The sequence below is a fragment of the Passer domesticus genome, chromosome 1 (genome assembly GCF_036417665.1).
Source record: "Passer domesticus isolate bPasDom1 chromosome 1, bPasDom1.hap1, whole genome shotgun sequence".
NCBI classification, from domain to species: Eukaryota; Metazoa; Chordata; class Aves; order Passeriformes; family Passeridae; genus Passer; species Passer domesticus.
The window spans coordinates 141077159-141102856 of NC_087474.1; the positions used below are offsets into that span (position 1 = coordinate 141077159).

The 25698-nt window shown below is 36.3% G+C and overlaps 1 protein-coding gene across 11 annotated transcripts in view; it reads right to left on the reverse strand.

Moving 5' to 3' along the window:
• Positions 1 to 25698, reverse strand: part of UBR5 (ubiquitin protein ligase E3 component n-recognin 5) — an 85400-nt gene that overhangs the window by 44162 nt on the left and 15540 nt on the right. For 6 of the 11 annotated variants that reach the window (XM_064393458.1, XM_064393478.1, XM_064393489.1 and 3 more), the window contains exons 2-13: positions 23847 to 23891; positions 23273 to 23354; positions 23023 to 23099; positions 22111 to 22230; positions 18893 to 19082; positions 17002 to 17161; positions 10373 to 10522; positions 8209 to 8420; positions 3768 to 3884; positions 3578 to 3688; positions 2717 to 2871; positions 718 to 835 (exon numbers count right to left, since the gene is read on the reverse strand). In XM_064393458.1, coding sequence (XP_064249528.1) covers positions 718 to 835; positions 2717 to 2871; positions 3578 to 3688; positions 3768 to 3884; positions 8209 to 8420; positions 10373 to 10522; positions 17002 to 17161; positions 18893 to 19082; positions 22111 to 22230; positions 23023 to 23099; positions 23273 to 23354; positions 23847 to 23891 — 1537 coding nt within the window. The remainder of the gene's footprint in view (positions 1 to 717; positions 836 to 2716; positions 2872 to 3577; positions 3689 to 3767; positions 3885 to 8208; positions 8421 to 10372; positions 10523 to 17001; positions 17162 to 18892; positions 19083 to 22110; positions 22231 to 23022; positions 23100 to 23272; positions 23355 to 23846; positions 23892 to 25698) is intronic. The other 5 variants (XM_064393509.1, XM_064393468.1, XM_064393526.1 and 2 more) reach the window with 4 other exon arrangements.

The following is a 25698-nucleotide window of genomic DNA, read 5'->3' on the forward strand; positions in this document are numbered from 1 at the left end:
AAAATAGAAAACTTATGGAATCAGGTGAAGAGGAAAGTCAGCATTACATATGGAAAAAGAAGCTGTTATGAAATTCACAGCTCAAAGCAACAGCTTTAGCATTGAAACTGTTTAACATATAATATTTAGATGCTCAACCACAAAAGGAACTATGAATCCAATAACAGAGACTTATCACAGTGACAATTAGAATGGCTCTGCAATCAAAAGAAATGTGGTCCCTGGGAAAGGGCTGCTTTGTCTCATATTAGTTCTAATATTTACCAAAAAAAAAATCCTCTGTATCAGTTATTAGCCTTTTTGGTAAAGGCTTCAAACCAAAGGTCTATCACACTGCATAAATAAATCAAACCCAGATATTAATAGTGCAGGCATTTAAATGCCTCATCATTTACAAAGGTATTTGTTCTACAGGGAATTGTATTTCTATACTTACTTTCTCTCAAAATACAGAATCAGTAGGTAAGTTAAAATAGAAGTACTTTGCATAAGTACAGCTTGTTCTGTGCAGCAAGAGTCATACTTGTAGAACAGCAACAATACTAACAGGACACTGCCACATACAGCCATATCATTCAAACATACTATTGCCCATTACTGCTATCACTTTTGTGCATAAGTTTTTGTGCTAATTAATTTTGTTGGTTTTTTTTAAGAGCATGTTTTAACCTCATCATATAGCATAGTGAAAATGCCACTGCTGACAGCTGTACTTGCCTGGGTTCCAACAGTTATGTTTGGCATAGAGGAGATACCAGCACTAGACTTCGGCTTTTTATTCTTCGCTCTGGCCTTTTCCAGCATTTTCTTCCTTTGGCTGAAAGGAACTACACCCCTGTGGAAAAATGCATGTTATTTTAAAAAGGCTGTGAAAGAAAAGCTTTGTTCAGAACTTTGAAGAGTTTATTCCTTCTGCTTAATGTAATAATGAGCGAACATTCAAGTGTGTGTGCCACCTTCTCCAAAATTTCAAAGCACTGCAGAAATGTCATCTTTTTACATATGTATCCCAACTTTCCAAATATATCTCAACTACCCCAATTTATACAGAGGAGGAGGAAGAGGCAGAGCACACGACTTAGCACTTCATTGCCAAATGGCTTTCCAGTCTGAAGTGCTGCAAAACCTCTGTCACAAGTGGTTTACTCCAGTCACAGCTTTCAAGATGCAGCTTGCCTCTCTGAACTTGTGAGTATCTTTCCCACAAATAGTGATAATTTCCAGATTTTGCATCCTCTGAGGAATGTGATTTTTGTTTCCAAATTCTAAAAGCCTCACTTTCTCTCTGGATACATGGCTGAAGGAGTCTGGGGCTCTTACAACAACTTCCACTGCGAGAGGGGGAAAAAAACAACTTCTTTTGTAATTGGATCCGCTTGGTTTAGTTGAAAATCATGCCTGCATACAGAGTTAAGCATGCTTATTATTTTGATACTTAATGTTTCAGTCAGTAGCTTATACAGTTATAAGCTTTGATTCAAAAAGCTCTTTCATGTTAAGTAAAATGTAAAAAGCATCAGTCCTGTGAAAAAATGGAAAGTGGAATCCTGTCTCATGTACTACAGATCACTGTCCTCAGGGTATCAATAGTAACAGAAGCTTCTGTCTGTATCAATCTGGTAACACAAAATCACCACAGCTGACATTTAACCAGAAAAAGACACATTACATCATTAATTGCTTCCAGAGACTACATGTAAACACTAGTAAGTATTTTTGTATTATGCACAATTATCCCAGTAAATATGGAAGGTTCTAACAGCCAAGTATCTCCAATGCTACAGCTTAGCAGTATCTATACACAGAGTAATTCTCCATGCCATGTCAGCCATGACATATTGAAAGAGCCAAGAACCAAAAGTTTACAAGTCTACTTGTACAAGTCTACTTAAATATTTTCCAGAGTTAATACAATTTAATGAGAAAGCTGTTTCATACAATTAATTTTCAATGCTCTCATTTCCAGCTCATCATCGAGTATTGAGCTCATCCATGCCTCTAAGCCACTTGAACTTTAGGCATGATATATAATGCAATGATTCCTGGCACACTGAAAAATAATGCATGCTGACAATGCATTAGTATTACTCAATTAATTCCCTTAAATTAGAAACTCATTTCAGAGCCCTCTGAAAATACTGTTTTTGAGGGTTTGTTTTTTCCTTTGTTTTGTTTGGGTTTTTGGGTTTTTTTGGTGTAAGCTTCTTAATCATGAAGCTATTAGTCAAAATATTTTAACTAATATTTCATATTTTATGTCTGAAAAGGTTATATTTTAACAACAAACTCCAGAAGAGGCATTTAATGTTATTTCCCCCTTCTTTAAGATTTAGACCACAAACTAACAGACCAAATCTTCTAACAGAGCCAGACAGAGGAACATCGACCTCATGTGTGGGAAAGTTTGTTCCATATTTATAATCTGAAAGACCCAAAAGGCACAGAGAAGATTATTCTCTGATCCTGAGTAGTACTGATACATGTGAATGATAAAGCACTTCTATCTCCTAAAAGAACGACCTTATTCTGTTTAAGATGTTATAACTGGATCCAAAAGCTTTAGGCATTAAAAAAGAGAATAAATACGTTTTATAAAGGGAGCCTAAGATCAAGTGCAGATTTACCAAACTCAGAACAATGGTGGCTCAGCAGTTTTAGAGACATGGAGACATCCAGAGCACCCACACTGTTGTACACAAACACAGTATTTACTTACCACCAATACAAATTGTTCTCTAGCTGAGCACACGTGTAGAGAGCACAACAATGTAAAGAAACAATCCGCTCTCCCTGAAGCTCTGAGTATGTCTGTGCAGTGTGTTCTAATTTAGAGGCTACGGAGCTTAAAGTTTCATCTACCCATGTAGCAACCTAAGGGAGAAGGAAAGAAAGGAACAGAGAAGGTAGAGGGAAAAAAAAAAAAGAAAAAGAAAAGTTGCACATCAGCTGCATCTTTAATGTAATATTTACGGGTTTTGAAATGGGGGGGGGGGGATATATCACAAAACAAATAAACAATTATACCCTTCAGAAACTTATCCCCTAATCTTTCTTCCCCCAAAAGAGAGTTTTCCAGAATTGTTTTCCCCTCTATTTCCAGTCCTCAACCTTAACAAAAAAGGTTGAAAAAATAACAAAGGAGAAACCTGTCAAAGTTTATGGATGTGTTGGTGTCTTTACCAAATCAATTTCAAGTTCACTCTAACTGGGCTGAAAAGCATATTTAGCTAACTTACATCACTGAAAGCTTCAATGTCCTTAGTTTTTCTACTAAATCTCTACAGAACATTAACAAGCTTCTCTATTCTCAAACCAGACTGAGTTTCTACTGTAAAAGCAAAAACTCAAGTGTTTCATATAATCAGGCAACCTATTCACTGTTTCAACTCTAAATCTGATAATTATCTTTTTAAAAAAACTTTTTGCATTTCATGGGGAGGAAAGGAAAGGAATGAGCAAATGAATTGAGTACTTTCAGGTGCACGTAAAGCTGAATAAACAACTTCTCTACACTATACTGCAAGCAATTGAAAAAACCCAGCTTTGTCAAATTCAGCAACCAGCAAACATTTCGTACCTTGTTATTTTCCGTGGCAACAGTTGCTCTAATACTATTTGCAGAAAGGAGCACAATCTTTTCATTGGTTAACCCCAAGAACATAGCTCGTGGATGATGTAGTGAAGGATTCTTTAGGAACAAAAAAGTATTTTAGATATTCAAAGCACATAAATAATTCCAGTGGGGAATATTTAAAGCTATACAGTACCTGTGCATTTCTGTAAGGCTCTGATTCACTCCATTTCCACTGATAGAGTTCTCCTTTACTGCTAACAGCCACAAGCTCAGAATATAGAGCTCCAATAGAAATAAACTTTGTTCCATCCTACAAACACAGAAATACGAAGTCTAAGACAATTATATTATAAATACATCTATAAAAACATATAAATGCAAAAAAATGAACTTGGAATTTATTTTTTTTCAGAGCACCCATGATTGCTGAACCTAAAAATAAAGCTTTATCCAGACTGCCTCAAGACCAGCAAGCCCCCTCACACAAAACATCATTGTTTCTGATGAAGTATGGGAATAAAGAAAGATATTATTTCCAAGACTTTTAGCAATAGCATATACATGGCAATTAACCTGGACAGTTTATTAAGAGCTTACATGGTGCTTTAAGAATACAACATGGCTCATAAAATTAGATATGAGAAGATCTTTTGACTTGCGATGATGAAAAACAAAATTCTGCATGAAATTCCGGCTGTTTGAAATTAACAAAATAGCAACATAATTCCACTATTCCATTACTAAGTACAGTCAGGAAGGTATTTTCCAAGCTACCCAAGAAATCAATTATCAAATTCACTGTTTTATCAGTTAAATGATATTTTATCATTTATCATCTTATCTTTCACTTCTGAAAGTAAGTAACTGCAAACAACATCCATTTTTTAAAAAAACAGTATGCACCATTATAACCTGACATGCTGGGAAAGTTTCTAATTATTGGTTATTCCTCTTGCCCTTTTCTCCTTTTAAACATTTTATCAAAACTCATCTGGTATCTTTCTACTACTTAGACGGCATCAGGTTGTTCATTTGCTTCATCCTACACCTACAGGGACCTCAGAGGTCTGATTTCCTTCCTCTTAGACTGGGTTTTGTATCAATGCAACTATACAATGTTACAACCTCACTTTTGCAAATTCCTGTTCCTCCTTGCATTGAAACAGATCTCAAACTACAGAGAATTTGAGTGATTTCACAAAACATTCAATTCTGTTTACTGAGAAACATTTGTAATGTTTCACTGCTCCTCAGCAAGTGCAGCTATAGGACAAACATGTTCTTTCTGAAGCTCCATACTACTAATAATTTTTTTCCTCCACTTACAGCTTCATAAAAAATGAAAAAAAAAAAAAACCAAAAAAAAAACCCAACTTAAACTAGTATAAAATCAAATGCTGTCTTGTGCAGGTACAGACCTGAAAGATGATACCTGGTCTTCTCTGCAGTGGGCATCTCCCCAGATCAGTATATTTAACTGACTCTCATTACAATACACCATGTTTAAGTACTTCAGCCATCTGAGGGGAAAATGAACTCAGGGAGCCAATAAAAAAGTCCCACTATCCAGTACATTTACCTGTCCTCTAAATTAGGAGACTTGTCACCACAGAAGTTTAAAAGTGGAAACACTTTTAGTTTCCTAAGTCTGGATTTACACTATTTTTTTACTGTTTTCATGCCCAGAAGTGCACGTTCCAAAAGGTGTCCTTGAGTGACACAGGATTCACTCAATACAGCTCTTACCAAATGCTCGCCAGTATTTTGAGAAAAAGAAAAGTAGCAGGAGGAAAGGACAGAAGCAATCACAAGCAATTATCTTTTATAACCTGATAAAAGTCTCTAGAATTTGTTAAATCATTAGAGAACTATTTTGTTCTGGAGGGTATCTACCAACATAGCAAAGAAGTAACACAACTGCTAATCCACATCATGACTATTAATACATGCCATGGCATAAACATTGCACATTCTGAGAAAGAACTGTCATCAGAACCTACTGTAGCCTAATGAGATGCATCTCTACTTCATCAGCATACACGAATCTTCAGAAGTTGGCTGGCCTAATGCCTCAGGGTTAAGTAGGAAAGGCAATTAATTTTTGCTCCAAGACACTAATTTTGACTTCTCATCTTACTAACATATCTTTTAAAAACAGCTTTGTACCTGTATCTGAAACTGAGTATTAGAGACCTGCCAATCAAATTTTTTCTCTCCCTTCCATCAAAATATTAGCAGTTGTGACCTAAGTACTGCAGGATCAATGCTACATTCAGCTCCAGAGAGCCATTCAACCAACTGCCCAAAGATGCAAAACAACACAACAGCTGTTTCTGTAAACCTGAGACTCATGTTCAACAGCAAATTCTGATTTCAGACCAGAGAAGTTAACACACAGGAAGATGATGCAGACTACGGACAAAATCTCAAGCAGAACACACCTACTTGAAAAAACTGAAGGCTTGGTTTGCACTTAAATTACAGCCAGGCAGGGAAAGACCACCCACACTTGCCATTCCTACACTCCAATACACACGACTCTGATACACGTGGCACAAGACTGATACAGTGCAAGTGCAGACTGACAGCACTACAGTAACAAGATTTATCAGCAGAATGTACTCATTGTTTTGGATTCTGAGCAGCTGATGATGTTTATTTGGTGGAGAAAACACAGCACCTGAGCAACATGTCTATACACTGTCAGTCTCAGACTGCTGGTGAAACTGATACACTTGAGAGCACTATCAGCTTTCTGAAAGTTTCACCAATGCCTACCAGGCTGGTACTTCACCTCCCACAAACACAAGTTAACCACCCTCTTCACAGCCTTCTACAGAGTTCTGTCCCAAGTGCCAAAGGTCAAAATAATGAAAAGCAATGGAAAAATATTTGCAAACATGACTGGTTCTTTTGTAGTGGTTTCTTGTGTGCTTTCACTTGCCCCCTAGTTTACTGTCTTTCCAGTAACCTTTCAAGACCCCCTTCTTATTTTCCAAAATGGAAGAGACATACAAACTGACCTCTCTGCTAAACCACCTCCCCCAGGATTTTCCCCTTGAAGAATTTCTGTTGGAAAATACCACCAGAAAAAATTCATGCTGGATTTACAGCAGGAAAAGACACAGAACCATTTCTTATGAATGTTCAGCTGAAGGAAATGACAAAATGTTCAATTACTTTTGAATAAAAATGGAAGGCCTTTCCAGTAAGACACCTTCATTTAACTGGAACTCCAGGAGCTGGAGTTTATAGGAGTGCATATGCAAACGTGGGAAGCAGTTCAGTGTAAATAAACTGCACAAGTATGCAGTTAGATATCACAGCAAAACAGACAAAAAAAACCCACACCAGTAATAATGGCCATAGTAACGTTACCAAAACAAAGATGATGAGTGAGTATTCCAAATGTAAACTACACTTATTCATTGATGTTAAAATTCCTGGAATGTCTCTCTACCAAGCCAGATTTTCTCATTCTAAGCTAGGGGAAAAAAAGCTGCCAACTTTCACTGACAGAGAAGTTCAATGTTACTAGACGAGGAAAACCAAAACCAAGCAAAACCAACAACAAACCCAAAACAAACAAAGGGAAAACACTTTAGACATAAAAGATCTGGTGGAGAGCAACTACTAGACAAACATTCTTTTCAGGTCTCTTAATTTCTCAGTCTGAATGCCCAGAAGAAGACAATTGCATCTAAAGTCATGCTGCCGTTAGCAGAAATAAGCTTCTATATTCAGCTCTGTTTTCAAGCTTTCTATCTAGATTTAGTCTGAAATGAACAGAGACACAGAAGAAGAAAGTGTGACAGATCAAAAAAGCAACCTCACAGATCCCATGGACAGACACAAACGGGAACACTACAGCAAGTCAATAAAATTGGTCTACTAAACATAGATCACTTCCATTCTTAGGAAGCTTTTTGGTTTGGTTGGTTGGTTTGGGTTTTATTTTATTTAGGTTTTTAAAAACTCATCTCCCCAAACATCCAGGTAGTTCACAAAGACAATGACCACAGATATTCAATTACCAACATATAGCTGCTGTTTCTACTACTTTTACCTCCTGAGGTTATTACTTCTTGTCTTGGAAACAGAATTAGTGTTATAAAGAAAAACAGCTAATCAACGCCAAAGGATTTCGAAGGAGCAGCCAAGTTACTGATCAACTCAAAACACAACTGCAAATAAATGCAAATTTTTACTATTGTAGTTTAAAAGCACAATCCACTCAAACTGAAAGTATCTCTAGAAATAATAATGCTTATCAAAAAATGTTTCCTTGATGCACCATAGTTTAGATTTTCATGAGTTTCCTACTGCCAATTAAATGCTTTGAGCACCCAAATAAATAAAAAAGAAAAAGAAAACCCCAAGCTTTATGATCTACAGCAGTATCTTGAAAATAGACAGAGAAGAAAATAAAAACAACAGTAACAGAAGTGTAGCTATAAGGGTGTCAATAACTACGTATAATTTAACTAAATGCATAATAAGGAATATGCTTTATTACATTGTCTCACAAAACTAAGACATCATAGTCAAAAAGGCAACTCACAGTATTTATTCAGAAAAAAAAATAAACAGATCAATTGCACAGCATGCAAATAACAGATTAAAAAATTCCATACCTTATCTGGCCACCACTGCAAGTCTTCTCCTAAAGAAACAGGGCTTTGAACAGGTGTATTCTTCTTGTCCAGGTTTGGTTCCCCTTCCTTACTTGTTGAGCCTCTTTCATTATCAAATGAGGCTCCATCAAGCCACCTTCGTTCACGCAAACGTAAAACGGACTCACGTTCGCGCAACAGCTCAGAGTCTCTCTCTAAGGGAAGAAGGAGAACTGGTATGCAATTGGGTCACACCAGTGGGATAAAAGTAAGCCACTCTCTAGTAAAGACCCTTCAGGATGCAACTAACAGCAGTTTAATCTACTCACACAGATTAAAAATATAGTCCTGACATGCAACATTCAACATATTAACTCTTTCAAGAATATGTACTTCAGAATCACCAAACATAAAATAAGCTAGAAATAAAGGCTTACAGTTTTGTGCACTATGAAAAAATGCTAGAGAAATTTCACTTACATCACAAGAGGCCAAATACATTTTACATTTCTATTTCAAGTTTTCTAGTACAATATGCAATTTTGTATTTTTATCAATGTAGTTGCAACAACAGAAGAATCTTAAGTCTATACAGTCTGTCAGATAGCTTTATGCAAACCAAAAAAGAGTATTTATTAGAGAGTTTCATAGCAACTTTCCCAGAAAAAACAGTAGTTTGGAAAGGTTTAAGAAAGAAAGCATTAAAAAAAGCTCTCATACATGTTTGATAATCCAACTCCTTTCATTTAAAGCAATATTCTATAGGACTGGATTTAATAAATTGAAGTGCATCTGCTTGGAGTAGATTAAATGAAAACTTTTCAAGAGTCAGAAAAGTTTTTAAAAGGATCCTGACAGAAAAATGTTCCTTATCAAAATGCTTCCCTTCCAACTGGCCTATAAACTGCCTAAAGCCAGTATTCTGCAGTTCGCTCACGAAGAAAAAATTTTTAAATGAGATAATCGAACTAGCTTTCCACAAGTCAACTATGCATGGGAAAAAAGCACTAAGAAATTTGTGATAACATCTTATATAGAACAACCACTTATACAGAATAACTTTAGAAAAGAAAAAAAAGGAGGAATTTAGAAGGAGTTATGTCAGATGCTGAATGCACACATGCACATAAATGCATTTAACCTATGAAGTACCTCACACTCACAAAAATTAACTGGAACTATAGATACGAGATGACTGCATTATTATTTCATAGTTTCAATGGATTACACCAAGTCTTGGGTCTTTTAGACAAATGGGAAAGTTTTTACATAAGCCAAATACACCAGCCTGTCTTACAGAAGTATTTAATGTAAGTACTGTACTTACTTTCTAGCAAACATCACGCTTACCCCTGACTAATAATTTTGTAACAGGAACTTACATGTTCAGCAATTAATATATTAAAACATGTTCATGAGAGGCAACAAAACTGTACTAAATAAACAACCACACCAGAGGCTGGATTTACAGTTTGGAAATACTCTAGGTATTTGTGGCAACAGCCTCAAAAAGATAAGAAATTGCTGCATAGTCTGTTATAAATTTTTCAAGTGTATAATGCTTAAAAGAAAAAATGCCCTAACACTGCTCAAGGAGCTTTTTTTGTCACCTGCCAATAGTTCTCCTTATCCAACTATAAAAATGCTTCAAAAAAGTAAAACTTAGATTTCTTCTCCCTCCTTGTTATCTAAAGTTCCTCATTCTGTAAAGGTAACTTCTGTCATGGAACAACTAAGGAAATGTGAAGAACAGTGTACAAAGAATGACCCAAAAGAAAGAAAGAAGAAGAAGAAGAAAGAAAGTATTAAAAATGCTGCATGTCATCGATTATTACGAATTTTTGAGCCAAATTACATATTGTATCACAATTTATGTATTAGTAGGTACATACACTACAGTTTAAAATAAGCTTAACATGCAATAATTTTATAACACCTTGCAACACCAATGATCAACAATTATATTTTTAATATATGACTATCAACATTCCCGCAGAACTTACCTGCTAACAGTCAGAATTCATTAATAATTTTGATGAGCAGCAGTCTACTGGTCTACTCTGTATTTGACAACATATCACAGCCTACTTTCACATTACATCAGCATCTAAACCACCGGTGTGTACTATCACTAGCTTTTCCAACACCAAACTACTTATTACAAAGAAAAAAGGTGCAAAATTACCTCTGGATGAGCCTAGCCTGGAAAGTGATGAGCGCCGAAAGGATGGATAACCAAAGTAACTAATATCTTCTGAAAACATAGCATCAGCATCAATAATGACACTTGGGTGAGCAGAATGTATGTCAGCATCCAGAAGAGACATAAGATCCTCTATAAGAGGAGACAAGGATCTTAAGTGAATAATCAGCTACTTAAAACATCAGCTAGAGAGACCATCAACTAAACAAACATCGAAACAAAAAAAAATCCTATCTATTAATTGAATTTCTGCTCTTCAGATTCACCAGTGCAAACTCATGTGCCTCCTATGCAACCACATTTACAATCAAGCTTGGCGAGCTAGTGAACAAAACCAGCTTCTCTTCAAGAACTGCTCTGTCACTTACCTAACTACATTTCCCAAACAAGACTTCCCCAAAACATATTGTTCTGTATCCCAGAAATTCAAACTTGTGACTGTCACTTGAAAGAACAAAGCACTAAAGACATTTACACACATGTGCACACACATTCATGCATGTGATGCAGAACTCCCAAGATGACCAAGATGACCTAGAATGGAGGACAGAGCTGATGGAGAAAGGCGGCCTTCGCACAGCCACGTCTCTGATGCCAAAGACTGCACCTTTTTCCATGCAATGTTTCTTTCAGAGAATGATGTACTCATTTAATTCACAAGCTAGCAACTTGCAGCTCTCAGTACAAAGCTTTAAATGGTAGCTACATGAACAACAAGTTATCTGGAAAGAGCACAGTGTTTTAATACCACGCAGATTAAAAAAAGACCCAACCAAACCTAAAGACTGAACTTAAATTAAATACTGTGACTGCCGTAGCTTCTGTGTTAGAAAACTTGAGTTTCCCTGGAGTAATGATCATCATTAAAATGCAAAACAATGTCCTCCCAGTAACTAAACTAAAGCTTCTATCCACACACAAAAGAGGCTACTGGAAATTCATGTGATTTATTGAAGGCCAGCAATACGCTGTCAAGACAACTGAACCTGACCACCATCTTACTACAGAAGGTCAGTCCTACTTCCCTCCTTTATCCCTTGAGACAAGGGGGGATTTCTAAATCTACAACTAGTGCATTCACCTGGCTTGAAACAGAAGCTCACTGGGTTTACAAGTAAGGTGGTGATGGATCTTCAGACTGACTTAATAGAGTAATCAGAGACCCAGATGTGGAACTTCACCACACGCTGCAAAGCTGACCAGACCCCACTGCTTGCTGCTAAAGAAAATAGTTCTGTCCTTCCCAAACCTTCAAGCAAATCCAATATTTAAAAAAAAATAATAAAAAATTAGGCTCCCCAGATTAGGTTTCACTAGCCCATAAAGGCCCAAAAATCTGACCCCCATGCAAGGGAATGGCAGGATAGTGCCTTCTGGCAACAGGACATCAGCTTAACCCACCCCTGAAGCTCATGTGAGGCTCCCTTCAGGAAACCTGGAAGGAGCACAATTCCTGCACATCCAGTTCTCAGCCTCTATCTCATAGGCATAAAACAAAACAGTGGCTAGAAAACAAGCATTTTTGACAGCAGAATCTGATTATTATGGGTCTTTTTCTCAGTATCTGGAATGAAACAGAGGGAGGAACCTGAAGTAGAGGGTATAAAAAAACTGAAAAGGAGACAAAAGTCTGGTTTTAGAGCTGGTGTTAATTCACTTAAGACTTTCACATGCCTGCAGATCAGAACATTCATCCTTGTACTTCTAAACTCTCATCTACAGGAAATGTAACACATACCACTGACTGTCCACAGAAAAACAGCACTGCAAACCAGTGAGCACAGTGGGTTCAAGGCAAGACCTACAAAAACGCTTTTTGCATTCATTAAGTAATCCACTCAAGTGTAGGCTATGCTTCTAAAAGCACACCATTTGGGACTCTATAGTTTTGGGACTCTTCACTTTAGGAAGTCATCCATGACAGACTGCTTGGAAATCTTAGAAAGAAAATTGACATTTGGCAAACAGGCTTTAGCTAAAACAATTCAGATCACTCAGAGAACCCTTAGCCTGCCTGCTACTGGCTTTTCACAACTATAAAGCTGCAGTACAACTCACCTTCAGTGTCAACTTGTAAGTAACAGTTTTCAGAGCTGGGAACACAGACGAGATTCTGTTGTATTTCCCAATATTGACATACATACTGCTCCCTCCTCCCACAACCATCTTTTCCTTGGTAAGCTCCAACCCCTCCATACTCTAGCAACTAGTTCTGGTATCTTCTGGTGAGTATCCAGAGAAAAAAAATGTGCGAAGAACTTTGATCTCTTTCTAGGAACCAAATTGCCCAGTACAGAAAAGAACTTTCCACCCTCATTCAAAATGGACAATACTACAATACTGGATTTTTTTAAGGTAAGCTACGTGAGAAATCCTCTTGACAGAAAACACACACTAACTTGTAACACACACACACACACACCTTCCACCAGGTCAGGCATCTTGAGTTTAGCTGTGTTTCCAAAAAAAAAAAAAAAAAAAAAAGGTAAAAATTCAAGTATCAGACGTAAGAACCAAAACTATGTGGCTTTGGGCTAAATAGGCATTAAGATGAGTAACGAAATGAAGCCTTTTCTTACCCTCTTATTTCAGCTTCAAATCAGATTTTAATTTTCTTCCAGTATTTCTGAAAGAGATCCCCCTTCTTCCATTTTCTATATCAGCAAAGAAAGGTGCTAAAACCAGTAGGGATAGGAGCCAAATCCACTCCCCTTCAAACATCACTGGAATTTTTTTAGCGCTGTGAAAACACAGATACTGCAAGGCTACATCCAGTTTAAGAATCCAGTTTTTAAAAAAATGAAACAAAACAAAACCAAAAAAAAAACATTCTCTATGTCTTTATTTTCCTGCTCTTCAGACAAATCCCATGGGATTATATCATTCATCTCTTATGTTGTGTTAGACCAGAATCAGCCTGCTCCCCTCACATCTAGGTGTGATACTTCTGATGAGCCTATTTTGTAAGAAAATACCTATGATTATCTACTAAATACCAAAGAAAACTGGAAGGAAAAAGATATCCAGTTCAGAGGGAAAAAAAACACACACACAAAAAAAAAAAAACTAGTTTTCAGTATGCACATAAGCAACAATTTGAATAGCATTATCACCTGATTCAGTAACTGAAGTTGTTGCTTAGATCAATTCTGATCTCAAGTAGAGTTCACTTTAAACCTTTTCCCTTAAGGGGGCAATCATAAATTCTCTCCCCTCTTCTCAGCTGCACTCTTTTATGCAATGTTCAACTATTCAACGTGTTCAGTACCTCCTCCTCTTTCAAGTTTGGATTAAATTGGCAAAACTGTGACAGTGAAGGGAGAGAAACATTTGTTTTGGTTTCCTAGGAAACTAGACTAAAACAGAACTCCAGAATTCATTCTTGATAATTATTCAAAATATTACCCAACTTCAAGTTCACAAAAACAGAGAAAAAAACCCAACCCAACAACAAAGAAAACCAAACCACAACAACAAAACCACAAAAAACCCCCAACCCCATTATCTAATTGTTTTCCCCAAAGGCAAACCACTGAGCTGATCCTACACTTTGCTGCAGCTCCCATTCCCCTCCCTGGAAGCCAGCACAGCCTGCTGTGATAGCAGCCCATCTCTCTCCTCTGCACAGCAGACTGGATGTTGTCAAACCCACGTTTCACAAGTCCCACCAGCAAGAACCCATTGTACCATGCAGAAGTTACTGAGCAAATATGCACTCCTCTGAACTGCACAAACAACAAAACTTTTTAACATCTACAGCATCTCTATTCCAAATATTAACAGGACATAAAGCCCTCAAGAACCCTCTAATACAGCCTGGTATGAGCCTCACAGAGGCTGTCAAGTCTTTCCTATGTTAAATGATCTTGTTCTGTATATTTTTACCTTGATTATTCTCCTTATGTATTTGTTATGAAAATAATGTACCCATAGTCCTCTCTGCTAACTATCACAGAACAAAAGAAAAAGCACTAGATTAGAAAAGCCAAAAATCAAAGTACACTGGGATCCAAAAATAAGTATTTAAGAGACACTCATTGACAGCAATCTGTACAGAAAAGTAACATTCTGCTCTTCACTTAAGACATTTTGAGAATTCAAGAAGGATTGAAACATGTTTTTTGCTACCTCAAAAAATCAGATGCATAAGGTTTACAATACTAATAATATCATCACAACTGATATATTAAGAAATTATGATCCATTAAACAATAATATATTAATTTCACAGTACCTGGAAATTATCTCAGCTTACTAATGATTTTTTTTTTAATTATATGTAAAGTCCTTTTAAAAATTTCTCTATCTTGGAATGCTTAGAGAAGTAACCCCTAAATTTAAGGGTCACAAAGCATCAGACATGCAAAAGGCAGAAAGACAAAATTAACATATGTCTTTAATGCAAAGGCCTCAGAAGTCCAGAGGCAAATTCTGTCTTCTCGTTTGCTTTTTTTGTGCTTGAAATGAAAATCAAAAAACTTTAAAGCATAATTTGGTATAACTTTTATAATGTCTTTATTTTAAAATTTATCTTAAAATTTTCTTTATCTTTCAGAACAATAAAAAGCCTAACAATTGAATGCACATAGCATTCATCAGTTATCCACAGCTTTCTTGGATGATGTTATAGTTCCAAAGGGGCATCCAGACATGAGATGACAAGTAAAAGCAGAAAGACTGCGAAGTTTCTAGAGCAAAAATATTTTTAGAAAGAGCTACAGGCAACTTTCTCTGGCTATTTGGTTTTCCTGAAAATTAGCTTGCATGGTCATGTGACACAAGCAAAGCTGCTAATTTTTACTATTCAGTGTTTCAACAGTAGAGTTATGACAGCACTGCCTGTCAGTTCAGCTAGATTTCTGATCAGTTTCAGATACCAAACTAATTAATTTCTGTGCAACAAACTGATCTTCACTCATAAAACTTAGGACAGACAAGGCATGCGTATTCTACAGATCAGAAATTACATCTTTGAAGAGTGGTGTTAAGACAGATCAAGTGTCATTTCAGTCACCATTTCCATATCTTTTCCCATAAAAAAATGGGGAAAAAAATAGCCCAATTTCTCTGTGGAGTAAATCAGGGGAAAAACATAATTTTAGGACATTGCAATCCCTTACAGGAAATTTACTCTGAACAGGGAAGAAAATTTAAAGATTAAGCCAAGGAAAAATTTTTTTCTGGACATCCAGTGAGGACAGTGAAACTCTGCAAACTACTTTAACCTATCTCAAATAGATTAGACACACAGACTGTAGTGGAGGCACCTTCAAATAAATGTTACCAGTCACTGTTGTCAGACAGTCCCTATTAATTGATCCTTAGGATCACAAAAGGTACTCAGAGAACAGCTGATGCTGTAGAAGGATGGTTAGTATGGTTAAAAGCACTAATTTACAGTACAAGTTCCTAACTATGATTTATTTTCTTAAGGTCAGTTCTGGAGGAATGCATTTGGATAACCTTAAGACTAAGCAGTGTTTTGAACACTTGGAAACTTCAGAGAATTAACTTCCTCCAGTGCATCTGTCTAATCCTGTTAAGCTGATCACTAAAAAATAAGACTGAGATTAAAGATTTTTCACCCCTTTCAACGAAAGAGTCTTGATTCTACAGCAAAATAAAGATGTTTGACAGATGCAACTAAAACTAAAAGAAGCAAAGTGAAATGCAAAGTTTTTGTTGTAGAAATTAAAAAACCCATTCTCTAATCACATGACTGACAAGATAAAGATGGACAAAGCCCATGAACCTTCCTGGTGAACCAGATGAGCAGAAATAAATGGTTGTATTTTGGTTTTTTTCTTAGAAAAATATCAAAACATCATTTTGACACACAGAAGAAATGCTACTGTGTAGTCAGAGTTCAGACGTGTTCTTTTCGTGCAGTGCAACTAACACAACGCTGGATTTGGCTGCTATGTTTTCCAATCTGTTCACTCAGCAAGAAAAGACTGCCTAAATTATTTAGCCAATGCAAAAGAAGATTCAAAGTCTTTTACAAAAAGCACTTTTATGGGACAGGCAGTATTTCAAAAACATCTGCACTTATATTACAGGATTTTGCCATTATAGCCAGAACAGCATTTATAAGGGAACTTGAGATGAAGACTAAATTCTCGATCTAACTGTAACCACTGTAACGTGTTTTGCCCTCTATTAAGGCTTTTTTATTTTAAAAAAGCACATAATTTTTGCTCTAAAAACTTATATGAATATTAAGAATATATGTTAGTAGTAAAAAACATGCAAGTCACTAGAAAGTTTTAGAATTAGCTATTCTCAGCAAGCCACACAGCAGTCTCAGCATGTCACTGAGCAGCAAAATAGATGAAAGTAATGCTAGTGTTACAAAGCCTGGGATTCTAATAAAAACCATAACTTTCATATCCCCCACAAACATATCAACAGTTATTCTTCAGTGACTATTCTAATCCCTCAAGACATCCCAGTCCATCTTTTGTTTTATACATCTTTAGACTTTGTTCTTATAAGCAACAATTGTCTTCGCTGTGTACCTTGCACAGCACAGAGTTCACTGTCAGTACTTGAATACAGAAAAAAATAAGAACATGTTGGCCATTTTTTATCAAAAGTTGCAGGATACAAACCTCCAGGAAGATATGATTCACTTGCTGTGTCATCCCCATCATCTCCATCTTCATCATCACGACTCAACAAATTATTTACAGCAAGGTTTACATCAAGATTTGTTCGCTGGAGTTCTCGAATAATAATACTTCTGGACTTCCCTTGTAAAACAACTTGTGCCTATAAGAGCAGAGTGAATTGGTTACTGGTCATTCTCAGATCACCAACCACTACTCATAAGAAAATGCTTAATTCTAAAAAAAGTCTAATAAGAATCAGAAGTCAATAACAGTACATACAGACACAGGCTCCTATCAATTTTTCACAGTATCATGTACTTGATATCCAGCCTTCTCTCAGTTCCAGTTAGCCACTGAACTCCAACTTTGGCACTAAATTTCCTAACAGAATCTTAGAATCTACTTCTTGGAATGTTTAATGCTGCAGTTAAATACTAAGTAAAATCTGGTTTTGAGAGTTTCTGTATGTTTCTATAAAAGTGTTTAAACTTAGTATGTCAATCAACAGAGTTTGCAACCAATTGCTGAGCCAAAACTACACCTCAATCCCTTTTACACTGGTTTCTCTTTCCACTGCCCTTCAAACAAAACCACTTTAATGACTCCATTTTCCTCACCATTCTATTTCTAAAGGCTTATTTATCAACAGTTTCTGCAACACTGAAGTTTTTTATTAATAAAGTGCAAATGCAGATAAAACCTCACAAACATCAGATGCAATGAATTTACAAAAAAAAAAAGAGAGAAACTGATTTATTCCACTGAACCTAGGACTCAGAGCACTTTGTTTTTCCAGACTAGCCTCTACCAAATGTCAGAGACTATGAGAGTTTTGAAAGATCAGAATAAAAGAAATAAAAGAAATAAAAGTACTGAGTATTTTCACAACAGAGTAAAAATAAGGCACCAAGTAAAATGGTCTGCTGGCAAGCAAAACAAAAAAGAAGCGACAGTCTAATAGCACACAAAGGTAAATGTCTTTGTCATAAACTTCTATGCCAGAAGTTTACAGATTTTTGAGACCTCCTAGAGTCTACAGACCATCTGCTAAGATCTTTCCCATTGCTCTGCTTTCAAGTTACCTCAAGAATGTTTTAGGCACCTTCTATTTTAAAGGTAAACAAAGCACGCTATTTAAAAAATAAAATTAAAAAAGAAGGCAAAATACCACAGCAAGGGAAGTATAAAGCAGATTATCTTTCACCTAGCAACTAACTTCTGTACTTTAAATGTCAACCAGCAACTAGTTCTAAGCTAACAGTTAAAATGCATTAGCTAGTCATATATTTTGAATATATTCTTTTCTTCAAATATAGAGGAAAATGTTTTAACAGACTTAACCACCTCTTCAGACTTTAGTGCATTAAAAAGCAAAAGCAGGGCAATGTATACCAAACATTCCTGAAAGTCACATTTATAAAAAATTAAGCAGAGGTGACCATGAAGAAAAACTGTCAGTATTTTAAAGATAATAAATTTTATGTCTTTCATTTACATCTGAAATGGACCATTCCTTCCATCAAACATGAAAAAAAGAGTCAATCTGCCCCTCTTCGTTACATTCCTTCAAGAAACTTAACATTTGATATTATTCTCAAATATTTGATTCTCTCACTAAATCTCCCCTCTGTGACCAAACATGGCCGTCCTCATCTACATCAAACATATACCTTTGTCTTGGGTGATGTTTGGAAATTAAAATTCTAGAACCCGAAAGTCTATCACTTCCACTACGTACTTAGGAATAAAACAAGTCAGCTAAGGAAATTCAATTTCTTCAATTGCATGCCATTACTCCTTGGAGAATAGGCACTACTACAACACATTCTGGTACACGTGCTCTGAGAAGCTCTCCAAGTTTTTGGCAGCAAGCAGTTTCTAGCTGACATACCTGTGAAATGAGTTCCTCTGGAATGACTGATGCTGGAATCACTGGCTGTGGCTGACTCCCCAGCAGTCCAGACCCTCTGTCACGTCCTGTGCGTATAACTCTGGTCTGCCTTCGAGAGTCTCGAGCTCCAGCAGATGATCTACCAGAAGATCCTCCTCCACTTCCACCAACCCCTGAACTCCAGCGACTTCTACAAGATTTAGAGTATTTGTTTTTTTAATACAGCAGCATACTTTGGGGACTACTTCAAACCTCTTCAGCTTTATTATTAATAACTTATAAACAGCCTCTGAAAAATACTGCAGCTTGACTTCACAGACAAACGCTACAAAAGTAACTCTCAAAACTAGAAAGAACAAGAACACCAGGAAACTGATAAAATTCTCAAATATGCAGAAGAAATAACAAAACAGGACTCCAACTGGAACTTGCATTCTTCCCTACTCATATACCTGGGTAGATGTATACATACATAAACACATAAAAGGATCAATTCCCAGATTTTCTAAAAGCAGTAGCAGCAGCATAACATTTAACACTTATCTGTCCATTTCCTGCTATAAAAGCACAAATGCACCAACTTCACTGTCAGTGGCTCTGACAGAACATCACTATGCTTAGGTGGATCTTCTGAAGATTCTGATACTTGATTTACATTAAGAAATTGGTTAAGATTACACTAGAAAAATCAAGTCATCTTCTCTACAGCAAAAGAAATCTTACACTAGATAGTTCTCTGATCCTCAGGCATAGTTTTCAAGAGATACTCGACTTTTTACGCATTCCTATTGCAGAAATCAACACCTGCACACATTGCAAAAACGTGCCTTAACTGACTGGTTTCTTCACTTCTACAAATCAGCATCAAAATAAGGCAACAAAAAGACAGTGATTTGTAGAAACAGACATCTCACCATCATTACAACTATCCACTAATAATTATCACCACAGAACTGTGTCAAATGAATCTGCTCTGAATTTAAGTCAAGATAATCTGCTGCCATGAAAGACAAGAGACTCTAGTTTGTTCTTCAAGGTTAACTAAGCTTTATCTTGTAATACACCTTAAAGGTTATTGGATATGGTATTACTGCTACTTAATAATCTGTATCAGCAGAACCTTCCTGCTATCAACCACGTGAAGTCTCAAACTCCTTTCAAGGAAAAGATATGTTCTCTGAAACAGTATCTAACAAATTTACATAAAAAGTCTATCATAAGTAGCTATTAAAAGCTAATTAAGTAAGAATACTTGTCTTGCATTGTATGTCTTCTGTTGATTACTAGCACCCTTTTTTAATTGGGTTTTCTTTTTCCTCCTGACAAGACCCTGCAATCACAGAGTAACTTGGGTGTCTGCTTAAAGACAAGGCTCTGTCAGACACATCTACATTTTCAGAATTCTAGCTAGCAACCAAAGACAATGACCAAACAAGACGAAAAGCAGTTCAATTATGTCTTTAGGAAAAGTCTTGTCTCATGAGTTAGAAAGAGAATTCTAAAAAATAAAAAGATACTACTGAAAACAGAAAAAAAAAAAAAAGAAAAAATACCAAAGAATGTGACATTTTAAATAAAATGAGCCACTTAAACTCTTCTAAAGGTGGGAAGGTGGCTGAGAGGAAAAAGAACAGGGCTGAGGGGAAGTCAAATTCTACCTACAGAGCAACTTTCAATTCAACAATCTGCAGGGAGATGTGGGGTTAAAGAAAAACTTCTGTATTAGATGTTAATTCTTACTACAGATCCATTTTCTACTTTAAGTTATAAATTATCAGTGGCATCATTTAGACATCTAACAGTTAAAACCATTTCTATTTGTGTAATAATTCAAATATTCCTTTTGTGTCCTACCCTGGTCCTGTTAAGGCAAATAAGGACACAGCCATTGCTGATAAAGCCATCTAAACGTAAAATAAATATTAATATAGAATAGAAATCTTTTGTCTTATTTCTGTTCACCTACTAGTTTACCACATCTCTCCACTATGCAGCAGCATGCTGGCAATTTTCCAAATTCAGTTACCTATTCTAATGGCTCCACATTTTGAATGGGTTTAGATTCAATTTATGAAGGTAATTACTCCCTCCATTTAACAGACTAGTTACAGTGCCTACTGCTGTTCTGCCAGTTCAGTGACGCTCAACTACCTAGTTCTGAGACATCCAAGAGAAGACATTAGGAACACTTCAGGGTTAGTCTCTAAGATTCAAACAATTTTAACACATTATTATGCTTAGCTAAGAATAAGGAGGGAAAAAAAGTGTTACATGTCCCACATTAAGTTCTTAAACATGACAATACTAGCTTGTCTTTGACATTTAACACATGGAGTTTTAGGTTCAGATGTGTAATGACTTCAGAAAAAAACTGGGAAGGTTATGGGGATGGTTATTCTTCATGCACCTAAGGCCCAAATGAAATTAGTTTATTTGGTAATAAAAAAACAAGTAATTTTCTGGAAATTCATGGAAAATATGTAATTCCCTTCTCTTAACAAATCATTCACATGCAGAAACCACAGTTCTCATTACTGCAGTCAGTAACGTTAGGAAGCAGCATAGTTAGACATGTCTTACAAAAACACGTAACAAGGAGCTCACTGTCATTACAGAATGTAAATTACCTTTCTATAAAAAGGGACACCATCAATTTTAAAGCTAATGACAAGAAATCTGGATCTATACCGTACAATTTGCATACAGTACAATTTTAAAATTTAAAACATTTACAAATGTTCCTTTTTTATTACTACGTATAGGACCCTGGCTATCAAAACACCACTTATGACTTGGGGCAAGAAAGTGGAAGGCACAAAACAATGGAGCACATAATGAAGGTTCTTCCTGCATAAATGCACTCATTTCACTGTATGTTCCTTGCCTATCATGGTTTAAATTGATAGTGTCCCTCTAAAAGACTGTTTTTCAAAAATCAAGGACCTAAAAAAAATTCAAAAGAAGACAACACAGCCTAAACCAAGTTACTCTTCACACATATATGAAGAACTCTCTGTATCCTATGTGCTGAAGGGTCACTTAAATGTCTGTTATTTTAACCAAGTCAATCAAGTTGGTTTTTTGTTATACCCTACACCTACACAACTGCTGTGATTATACGTTCCCTTAGACATACTGCATACAATTTATATATGTGTATACACATATACTCAAATATGGAACAAACAGATTGCAGCCTCAATCCTATCAAAACTTACCCAAGGGTGTTGCCTGCCAGTCTGCCCAGAGTTTCAGAACCAGACAGAAACCATGGGGAGTCACTAGTCCTGCCTGGCCTGGATGTCCTTCCTGCCCCTGAGCCACTGCTCAACTTTGAACTGAAAGTAAAAGATGGTAAATCAGTCACAAAACAATCCCAAATGGGTTAAGAACAAAACCTGGAATCCCAGGTTGAAATTCTCAGGGACTTAGTCTGGTAACATACCAGCTTAAGCAACACCCTTGGGGAATATTCCAAACTAATCTAACTGTATATCAAGAAGTACACTGGAAAAAGAAAGTGGGAAGCATGCCTAACAGGCCTTACGTACAACAGCAATCCATAATAGCACAGATGCAAATACATATTAAGCTAATTAATGATTGGAGTTAGCCACTGTGCTAAGTTTTCCATTAGAGTATATGTACAAATTGTAATCAGCAGGTGTTCTATCTATAAACCTGAGCCTGAGTATGCTACTTCAATATTAAGTGGTTTAAATTCAGATGTGAACCATTAATTAGTCCTATTAAGGGGGACTTACCTGGATCAAGGACCACAGATCTAGAAAGTGAGCCCTGCCAGATGGGACCATTTTCAGAGTGGATTCTACTACATTAAGCTTAACAGTTTAACACATCATCTTTCTTAAGGATTATTTTTGGAGTAGTTTGTTACTTCAAGTTAAAGAGAGCCTGTCTCACTTCTTTCAGAATCACATATACTATTTCTTCCTACACCAGTTTGTCAAGCTAGGCTGTTTGGCTGCATCACCATAACCATTGTGTCGCTACTTAAAGTATCCATTTCAAAATCTAGTTTGAAAACAAACAAATAAAAACAAAACCAGAAAAGCAGCCGAGCTGCTTATCAGGTTCAAAAAATATCTTAGAAGAAAAGCATTCCTTACCCATCACTATTCTCAGGTTTACCCAATTCCAATCTGTCTGGCTGAACTGAAAAACCAATCCTGCAGACTCTACCATCCTGTATTTAGAACAAGAAAAGCAAGTGTTCAAAACTGAAATGTAAGTCAAGTTTACCAAAAAAATTAAAACACAAGTCTTCAGTTACTGAAGAGTATTAATCAATTTAATGTTAGAATAACTAATTTTAACTGTATGGTTTCAAGTTTGTTATCTGAGACTTCAGGAACTTACCTCCAGAAGAAATGCAGCGTGATTTGGTCCCACCACACACTGTTTAATAGTGGCCTGTTCCAATACATTCAAAGGTGGGTGGCTGAAAATAAAAAGTGAGAATTTATACCATTTTAGAACTTTTGATGTCTGAAAAAAAAATTTTTTTAAAAAAAAGTCAAGCTGTACATGCAAGGAAAAATGTGCAGTGGTGGTTACCAATAAGAAGAACTTCCAAAAATTACTAAACATGCATTAATTGAAGTATACAGCACATAAAATCCAGGGAAAAGATGTTAAAAGGTGACAGTTTTCACTTAATCTGATCAGCAATAAACAACAGGGTTTATACTTCATATTAAGAAGTCATTGTGTAATGAAGATTTTAATAATATAGTTTATTGTAACTGAGAAGCCCTTATTTTCTTCCTGTGTTATCTTAATTGTGTTATGTGAAGCATGTCTGGACTTCAGTATCAGTAGCACTGAGGATTTCTAAGGATCCATCATCTACTGTACAATCTTTTGCTTCTTGTTGCTGTTAGAAAAATTCTACTTTCCTAAATTATTTACAGCAGCATATGATATGCCTTACCTGTTTAAATTATACTTGTTCAGCTTCTCTGAAACTTCCCTTAATCTGAAACAGAAAGAAACAAAGCTGTTATTTGATTACATAGACCACAGTCCGTAACATCCACGCACAAAGCATATTTATGATGTTATGGGAACAACTTACCACCACATTTATTGAAGTTTAATACACATACTACTTGGTGCTGGGAGTCTGTTTTACTTTGGAGTTTAACCCTTGCCACAGAACCAACATTTGCTTGCATTTCTGTGTGTTTTGCAAGTCACTATCAAAAAACACTACTCTTGCCTTGTTAGAGCCATTTACAATTTAATGCACGAAATAAACATATAAAGCAATGACCACGAGCAGCAGATATACTTGTATTTCCTTGTATAAGCTTGAATACAGTATCCCAGAGGAGAAAGGATTATAATCTTCAAGGAAATCCAAGTATGTGGCATGTGATCGCCAAAAATATGACAGTAAATTCCCCAAAACAGAAAACACAAGGAAATAGATGAACAAAAGCCAACAGCAAAAGGGACAAAAACAATTTCTGACTAACAGAAGGAACAATCCAGAGAAACATCACTTTTTATAGGGTCATGTAGAACATTACCTTTACTAAAGGTAAACAATACTTCCAAAAGCTCAAAATAACAGAGCAGAAGAAAGGGCCAATCCATATGCCACTCCTGCTTACAGGATACTGCCTCCAAAAGTGAAAAGCAACAGAGTGATTTCTAAGGTAAATTCCAACCCACTGAGGAAAGATCCTTTATGGGCAGCAAAGACACTGGGGTACTATCAGGTAAGCATGTCAATTAAAGCTTGGGTTCCTTTCTTCCCAAAAGAGACAAGCAACCTGAAAAAGCCCCCAAAGAGCTTCCAATTACAGTCAGAGTACTTGCATTTTATCAAGACATAAAACCAAGACTAATTCTATAAAAATTGTGTGAGGTCTTCTTAATTAAGATTAAAAAATCTCAGCTTTGGTACCATACTCATCCTAGCATAAATCAGCAACACGTTTCTAAACCTAACAAAGAGACAGGCACACCAGCACTGTTTTCCTCTGCTTGAATCCCTGTCTTTAAATCCTTCATTTTTGCTTCATTTCAGTTTCTACACACAGACTATGGACATCAGACTTCAGCTACTTGCAAACCCTGAGCACAAGAAAGAAAATAGACCAGAGGTTCAAACAGTGAAATCTCAACATTATCTACTCTAAAGTACTTGTCCTAAGGGAAAAAAATAATGAAAAAAATCTCTCAATCTGTTTGAGAAACAAGGTATTTTACAGTGATAGAAGTAACTTCCAAGACCAAGAAGAAAGGAAAAGTGAAAAGAAGACAGAAGGATGGAATTGAATGTGTTTAGAATTGCCTTTTGCTATCCCAGCCAAGCTGCCAATTTGTAAGTAGGCGATTTCACACTCCCAATTTCCAGCCACAACTACTTCACACGGGCCAAGAGTACATACGCAGATAAGGTTTCTGTGAAGACAACCCACAAAAGCAAGAGCAAACACAAACTTCCCAGGCAATCTGTGCAAAAGGTACCCCACAAGAGTGAACTGCTGTGGGAGACTATGGAATGAACCCCAAACTGAACCATGTACACTCCACAACTCATCATACGGCTTTATACAGCAAGCAGGGATTGCTGCACAATATCTGACAAGTTAAACATCCCTGAAGTTCCATGTCTTGAGTTTATCACCTAACAATTTCCCACAGGAATCCTGAACAGTTTCCCATTAACATTTCTCTCCTGGCAAGCGTGAGTAATAATTACAGAATAGGAAAACCTATCTTTAAATTCATTGCACTGCCTTTAAGAAAAGCTGATGGCAAAAAGGTAGCAC